Source organism: Prunus persica, chromosome G1 (assembly GCF_000346465.2).
Source record: "Prunus persica cultivar Lovell chromosome G1, Prunus_persica_NCBIv2, whole genome shotgun sequence".
Taxonomy (NCBI): Eukaryota; Viridiplantae; Streptophyta; class Magnoliopsida; order Rosales; family Rosaceae; genus Prunus; species Prunus persica.
Genome location: NC_034009.1, coordinates 26,658,996 through 26,666,463, shown reverse-complemented (window position 1 = coordinate 26,666,463; position 7,468 = coordinate 26,658,996). Strand labels below are relative to the sequence as shown.

General features: G+C 39.0%; 2 protein-coding genes across 3 annotated transcripts; one reads left to right on the top strand and one right to left on the bottom strand.

Moving 5' to 3' along the window:
• Positions 534 to 2,459, top strand: LOC18788728. Of its 2 annotated transcripts, none has more exons than XM_020567825.1 (6): positions 534 to 663; positions 762 to 938; positions 1,025 to 1,189; positions 1,283 to 1,489; positions 1,592 to 1,689; positions 1,793 to 2,459. In XM_020567825.1, the coding sequence occupies exons 1-6, from the start codon at positions 597 to 599 to the stop codon at positions 2,303 to 2,305; spliced, it is 1,227 nt and encodes a 408-aa protein (XP_020423414.1). In that variant the 5' UTR covers positions 534 to 596; the 3' UTR covers positions 2,306 to 2,459. The 2 variants fall into 2 exon arrangements, with proteins under 2 accessions (XP_020423414.1, XP_007222532.1); XM_007222470.2 differs by having other exon boundaries at positions 1,789 to 2,459.
• On the bottom strand, positions 2,840 to 6,602 carry LOC18791707. The gene is made up of 7 exons (XM_007222156.2): positions 6,100 to 6,602; positions 5,895 to 5,975; positions 5,608 to 5,784; positions 4,821 to 4,991; positions 4,378 to 4,590; positions 4,208 to 4,296; positions 2,840 to 3,748 (listed from the first exon to the last, which is right to left on the bottom strand). Exons 1-7 carry the CDS (start codon positions 6,230 to 6,232, stop codon positions 3,083 to 3,085), a joined length of 1,530 nt encoding a protein of 509 aa, XP_007222218.2. The 5' UTR covers positions 6,233 to 6,602; the 3' UTR covers positions 2,840 to 3,082.

The following is a 7,468-nucleotide window of genomic DNA, read 5'->3' as shown; positions in this document are numbered from 1 at the left end:
GTATATATTATATATGTATATATGTGTATATATATACTTGTATATGTGTATGTACATGTATATATGTATATTATAGTATATGTGTATGTAATAATAATAATAATAGTAATATATGTTATTAGTATTACAATATAATATATGTATCTCATATATTGGTAAATATAGGACTAGCTAATCCTCCCTTTCTACATGGGATTAGTAGTCCCCTCCTAAGGAGGTGTTTTTGGTGGGCCCGGTATTAGCAATCCTATCTAAGACCAGAATTAAATGAAATAAACATGGTACTAAATTTAGTCCAAATCAGTCCAAACCAAACTTGTGTACCAAACGACTCCTTGTAATCCAAAAAGTCGAAACTGAAATAAAAATATATAAACTCGGACACATAAATTGATTGCGTTACCCGCTGTTGTGAGTTGGATGGGTCACCCTTGGGTCTCTCTAGTTCGATTTGATTGGCGCGAATTGTTGTGGACCCGGGGTGACGTGGCGCGAATCCACTACATAACCCTCCGACGGTCCAGATAAGTAGCTGCCCTCTTTTATTTCACCTGCAAAAGTAGAGATTATTTTGCTTCAACTGTTGGCGTGCGACGATGGCTTCACACTCCTTCGCTGTTGCTCTCTTCTTCTTCTTCCTCCTCAACCAAGCTTCACTTCAAGGTAAACCGTAATTTTATTTATTTAAAAAAAAGGTCTGATTTTGCATCAATATTTTATTTGCGTTTCACTCCCTCAGTTTCCATGTATTTCCATTTCAGTCTTCGCCGACTTGGTGCTAGAAGACGGGTACACCGTCACGACAGTGATCGACGGCCACAAACTCGGCATCAACCCGTACTCGGTGCTCCCTCGTCCTGGATCGTCCGATCTTCTCGTCCTCGACTCTTCCGGTAGTGCCGTATACACAGTACCGTTCCCCATACCAGGATCCCAAGGTAATTTAACTAGTAACTAGCCACTTCCGATTTCTGAACCGCCGTTAGTTTTCGTAGATGCTAAAACAGTTTAGGTGATGTTTCAGATAGTGTGATTAAACGGTTCTCCGGTAACGGCGACGAGGGTTATTCGGACGGCGAACCGGGTTTGGCCCAGTTCAAGAAGCCCCGGAGCTTCGCTGTGGACCCTAAAGGAAATGTCTTCGTTGCCGATAGGGGCAACAACGTCATTCGGAAAATAAGCGCTTCAGGTAACTCCTTCTTCTAGGTTTTTGCGAGCGTGGCATAATTCGTAAGTACTCACCCAACTCTCTGTATTTTGGTGCATTACGTGAAATGAATAGGTAGTGTGAGTACAATTGCTGGAGGGTACACTCACTCACTGAAGCCTGGACGGGAGGACGGCCCTTCTCAAAACGCAACGTTTTCGCCCGATTTGGAGCTGGCTTTGTTTGCCGATAAGTGCGCGCTTCTCATCTCGGACCGCGGGAGTCAGCTGGTGCGGTTGATTAATCTCAAGCCGGAAGACTGTGCTAGGTCTTCTCCGTCGGGTGAGCTTTTGTGTAATTACAGTAATTCATTTGGGGATTTTGGTTCCGATATTTAATTTAATTTTGATTTTAATGATAATGTTGTTATTATGCAATTTGCAGCACTTGGAGCAGCTTCGATTTGGCTTTTGGGTCTCGGATTGTCATGTCTTTTCGGGCTGCTTGTTGGAATTGTGATTCGGCCTTATATTATCCGCAATGTAAGTGTTTTGTTGCATAATTGCATCTTCTGTTATAATGTGCTGATTTGAATGTCAAGATCATAACTTTAACAAAATGTGTCTAACTGGACTTGGTAGACAGGAGGGCCGCAACAGGCTCGGATTCAGCGCGACATGGAGGCGCTGCCAAATCAATCTGGGGAAGCAAGTACAGACTCTTTGCTTCGCCATCAAAAGCGCAACTGCTAGCTCCACCCCAGCTGTGTCGCTGCTGAGGCGGTTGTTTTTGTTGTGCATCTCTCATCTTTCTCTTATGTTTAGAACCAACCATGTAGGGTCCCGAGTTTCGCCTAAGGAATGTGTGTCTTTGATTGATTGTGATTTTCATAGCGATAGTAGTTTCAAGGTAACAGAGATAACAGATTCGTCCAAGTATGTGGATCAGTTGAAGGATTTGGTAGGTGTTGATGGAAGCATGGAGTTGTGTAGCAGGAAGCAAGAAGATAGTAATGATGGGAGGAGTGATGTGTTATCTGGTTCTCATGGAAGAATAGAAGGTATGATAGACAGTAATATTATGGGATTTGTGGAGGGAGCTAAAGAAACAACTCTGCCGGCTTTGGGAAGTAATTATGGTTTAGTTAAAAGGAGATGAAATGAAAAGGTTGAAGAAAGACAACTCTATTGTATGTATATAGCTTAACTTATCTCCAATTGTGAGGCTTGTGAGTATTTTGAATCTTTTCATTAGTAGTACCTAATATCTGGATAATGGCTTGTTCGTGATTGCGTGCTTACATTTTGTGCCACCATTTGGGTCATTTTCTTCTTCTCTCCTGAGAATCTCCAATTGATTTCAATTATTAGATTTTATCGAAACTTCGAGTAGTTGGGGAACTGGGTTTGTGAAACATGAATAGAGTCGTTATCTCTTCTATTAATCAATGTGACAAATGGAAAATGTAAAGAAGCATCGGTAATTTCCAACGCCAACCGATTTACTATATGATGAATGGATTGGGAAAAAAAGGCACCGGTGCTTGTGATTCAAACAACACATCCAGTTAAAACGTGAAAAACATTTCTTCTGATGTCTCAAACTCTTGAGGCTGATTCTTAAGGGTATTCGCCATATCACTTTTTGCAATTTGATTGCAAGGAAACAGGGAAAGCGATATAACAATGTATCTAATAAAGCATGAGAGAAGACCACCTTCCTTGAATTATGAAAGAAATTATATAAGAGGGACAATATTCTTGAACAAAGGCCTTCAATATGTTGACCAGAATGAGATACCTCCAGGACTGAAATTCTCCACATGGAACTCACAGAATGATTTGATACCACCTATAACCTAAAATTTGAAAGATTTATATGAAAGATCAAATAAGATCAAAACTATGTCTATATGCCTCTCTTACGTATATATGATCAATAGCCATAGTTATAACCCCTAGGATTGATTTGGGAGGTAAAACTGTAATGATTAAACATGGGATTCCCATAATCAATAGGCTTTATGACCACAGCTTCACCCTTCCCATCCTGCTCCTGAACTTCACCAAACACAATCTCAGTGGTTTTTTCACAACTCTGCTCATAGAAAGTATTGGGGTTTGATGATTGGTAACGATGATAATGCTGTTGTTGTTTTTGCTGCTGTTGCTGCTGCTGAATATCATCCCACCCATTATAGAAAACTCGGCTTTGCCGCAACTGATGCATCGTTTCAGCATCCTTGGCCATGAATGCGTAGGTTTTGCGTGGGGTGGGGGTTCGGGTTTCAATAGAAGGGGGCTCATCCTCATCTGGTATCACATAACTATCTTGCACAGGCCAAGAATTTGAATGCTTCTGCTGCTGCTGCTGAATTTGGTCTTGATAGTTTAGATGCTTTTTTCTGAAACCAGGAAATATTGCTCCCAGAATTTCAGCACCACATGCCCCAGCATTGACCAAAAGCTTCCCAATCGATCCAAAGAAGCCTTCTTCTTGCTTCTCCTGCTCATCTTCAGTTGGAATCAAAGGTGGCCTGACTGATTTCAGAGGCTTCTGGTATGGACTTGGAGGAATGCTCGTCTTCATTGGGCCTTGGTCCTTCAAAAATGCAATATAAAAGGTAAAAGAATGTTCTATGCTGTCATAGAAGAAGCTATACGTCATGATCTATGATTCTCAAGGAAAAGCATTACATTGAAATTTTATCAACTATTGTCATACTGAAGTTGTTATGGCAGAAAGGTAGTACATAATACCTAATCAAGGCAAGTGTAAAATAAGTCCTACTTTGAGGAAGTGATTCCCAGAAAAAGAAAATCCTCTTTTCATGAAGAATTTTCTTTCAAGTATCAACAATATTTCACTACAAATAATAACGGTGGAATTCTGCATCTTTTCTGGGATCCACTTTTCCTATTTACAAACCCAACAAAATGTGAGAGTAAATTCAAATAGTTCCTACAAGAAAGATGGGCACAAATGACCTGCAGAACCAACATCTACCCCACAAAGTGTACATGTCAACAAAGTGAATAGAAGGCAAAACTCAGCACTCACATTTTGGGAAGAGACAATTGTACCAACTCTGCGTTGTAGCAATGCTAGCATGTAACCAAAGAAGCCAGCGCCCACAAGCATTGCAATCCCTGCAATGATGAAAATAAGTACCTACATATTTTTCAATATTCACACCATCCAAAAGGAAATATTTGGGTAAATGAAGTTACCAAGGGGGAAACCACTTCCATACTGATAAGCACAGTCATCAAAATGGAGTTGGATCTCCCTGATTGCTTGATTTCCTCTGTCTATGACGAGTAAGGAGCAGCTGCTTCCAATGTAAACAACATCAAAGTCATCAGAAAACTTTGCATCCTCACTTGGTCCATCCACATGGCTTCCCCCACTTCCCTGTTTCCCTCCAGCAATTGTTGTAACCCCTGACAGTAGAAATTTGAAGGACATCAAAATTAAACATCTAGCTACCAATTAGGAAAAAAATTATCGTAGTGATGATGATGATGATGGGTACTACAATAACAAACTACTGTAGTGAAGACGGGGTCAGAATGAAACAACGAAGAAAAAGGAAACAAATCCACTTTGTTATGATATGCTGAACATGAATGAAAAAAACTTATGCTTAAACAAATTTAAAATTAGCAATTACCAGCATCACTTATCTTCCTGATTGCCATATTCATTGTGTCTGCAATATAAATGTTTCCACTGTCATCAACTGTAAGCCCCTTCGGGTGGTTCAATCTTGCCTCTCTGGTCCTCCCATCTACATGTCCAGAGTATCCTTCAGGGGATCCTGTAACCAGCTTTGGTCTGCTGTCTGCAGTGTTCCCATTAAATAGAGTGAAAGTATGAGAGATGCAAGCTCAAAAGAGTTGAATGTATCCATAACAATGATAAAGGAGTTCATTTTCTTGAGGGGAAGCTCTTCAAATCTCTTTAAATTTTAGTAGTGTAATTAGTAGTACAGAGTAGACTGAAGACAGCGACACAACATAGCATGCATCCAACAAAGATCAAGGCTCCTTCCAGTTTAGGGAAGACGAGATCAATATAAAAGCTGGATGTTGGAATTTTTGGATTCAAAGCTCAGTTACCAATAGTATTGCACCTGGAAACACAGCCATGAATAAAGAAGCCTTAAAATAGCAGCATTTTTTATTTCTCCTAGAATCATTTTTTGGATCCCATATCCCAAAACCCAAACATAATAAAAGAAATATCGTCTTTGAACTACATGCAAATGCTTGCCAATCAAGACAAACTGGCTCAAAGAGACACTAAAGCATATAAAACTCGTAAGAACTCGAGTCCCGTACTAACATGGCCAAACAGCAGATTTTGCAAATCATACTTCATAAAGTGGAGAATTCTACTTGCAAGTTCAATCAAACTAACAAAGCAATTTCCCAAAGCATTCCATAAAAGCCACTTACAGAGAGACAGAGCGGAAGAGATCTTATAAAGGTTACTATTAGCAGAATCCAAAATCAGAAGCTCCCCACTGGGCAACACCTCAACAGAGTAAGGCTCAATCCCAAGCTTGCTTCCATCAAACACTGTCTCCACATTAAACCCACTCTCATACTTCATCAACGGACGGCCAGAAATCGCTGCACACATAAATTTCACAAATCCCCACCGTTTCAGAATAGAAGACCATAAACCCTCAAAAAACAAGAGAGTATAAAAAGAAAATGCGGGTAGCATCAGAGATCTAGACCTGTTTTGGATGTTGCTCTCAGTGACCACAGCCATTTCATGAAAGCAGAAGCAGCATTTGAAAAAACCCCACTGACAATCTCTGAAAATACCAACAAACAAAAAAAGTTTGGATTGAAAACAAACCAAAGTTCCAAAACCAAAAGCAGATCATATAGCAGCTAAGCTCACAGTCATGTATACATAAATTCAACAAACTCACTCACTTGCTGGAGCAGTAGGAGCAGCTGATGAGACTCCTCCAAAAAGAAACAAAATGGCGAGACCAAACACCAAGACATTCCGACCCATTACTCCTTTTCTCACAATGAAGCCCGGAACAGCACAGAACTGAAACATTCAAGCTGCCAGCATTGTAAGAACCCTAAATCCTATCTGGGTTTTGCAAGAATGTGATGTGAGTGATATGAGGTAGGAGATGCTCTTCCTCAAATGCGTATTGGTTCTGTGTTTCGAACAAAACCAGTGTATTTGAGTGTAAAAGAAACTGCGTGTGAAAAGATGCAAGAGACAAAGATGAAAAAAGAGAGAAAAAAGGCAAAGGGAAAAGAAATATAAAAAAGCAGAGCTGCGGAGGGAGAGAGGGGGTCACTCTCGCCTCAGCGTCAGTGGGGACTAAAGAGTGAACGGTGAGAGTGAGAAAGAATCATATGCTGTGGGGAGGATCGTGTCATGAAATTACTGGTTTTTTTTTTTTTTAAATATTAATAACAAAAAAGAAAAAACAAGAAAACCAACCATGCCCACATTTATTCTCCACCTAAATTCTCTCCATGTTCCTTGTTTAACATGCTATTATCTTTATTTGTAGTTACTTGATTTTATGACCGTTTGTCTATTGTTCTAATTATAATTTGAAAATATTTTAGCTCAATTTTGTTTCAACAATTTAACCTTTACTAGTGAGAGCATATTGAAGGGATGATATCACCTACTCGTCTAAAGGTAAAACAGACAATTAGAGGAACCATTAGTGCATAACATAAGATAAGAGCGTCATTAACACTAGTCAGTAACTAACCCCACCGTTTTTTTTTTATGCATTGAGGTTCACGTGTGATTGTTGATGCGGTTATAGATCGATCAAACGTCTAACTTCAAGAACATAAACGAGAATCAAGTGTGATGAAAATTCACTAATAAGAAAAATATCTCAAAATAGTATTCATCAACGTCAAAGATCTACTGAATATTGTAACATTTTTAAAAATAAGATCACGTAGTAAAATGTAAAGCTCTTTAATTAGTTCAAATGACCTAAATTAAAAAAGGAAGCACACAACCTTGATTGACTAAGATAAGAAAAAGATGAAAGTTCTAACTCAAATTTCCATATCACTTTTGAAACTCCTCACAACAAATTTTTAGCACAATACTTCATGTTTAAGTGTAATTTTCCTTTCTTGCTAAATTTTGAAGCAACTTATTTTCTTTAACTTTACTTATATAATTGATCCTCATCGTGTTCCCATTTTTCTCATACCATCATTCTAATAATCATAGCGGTTTGTTTTTAAACCAAGGCAAAAAAACGCTGTGTTAACTATATGAATTTTAAAAAAGGTATAATATGTA

Excerpts from the sequence above, each read along its gene's own strand:
- LOC18788728 (XM_020567825.1), top strand. The coding sequence starts at position 597 with ATGGCTTCACACTCCTTCGCTGTTGCTCTCTTCTTCTTCTTCCTCCTC. Across the intron at positions 664-761 it reads CAACCAAGCTTCACTTCAAG|TCTTCGCCGACTTGGTGCTA; the intron begins GTAAACCGTAAT and ends TTTCCATTTCAG. Across the intron at positions 1,690-1,792 it reads GGCCTTATATTATCCGCAAT|GAGGGCCGCAACAGGCTCGG; the intron begins GTAAGTGTTTTG and ends CTTGGTAGACAG.
- LOC18791707 (XM_007222156.2), bottom strand. The coding sequence starts at position 6,232 with ATGTTTCAGTTCTGTGCTGTTCCGGGCTTCATTGTGAGAAAAGGAGTA. Across the intron at positions 4,591-4,820 it reads CAGGAAGATAAGTGATGCTG|GGGTTACAACAATTGCTGGA; the intron begins GTAATTGCTAAT and ends TTCTACTGTCAG. Across the intron at positions 4,297-4,377 it reads TGGAAGTGGTTTCCCCCTTG|GGATTGCAATGCTTGTGGGC; the intron begins GTAACTTCATTT and ends TCATCATTGCAG.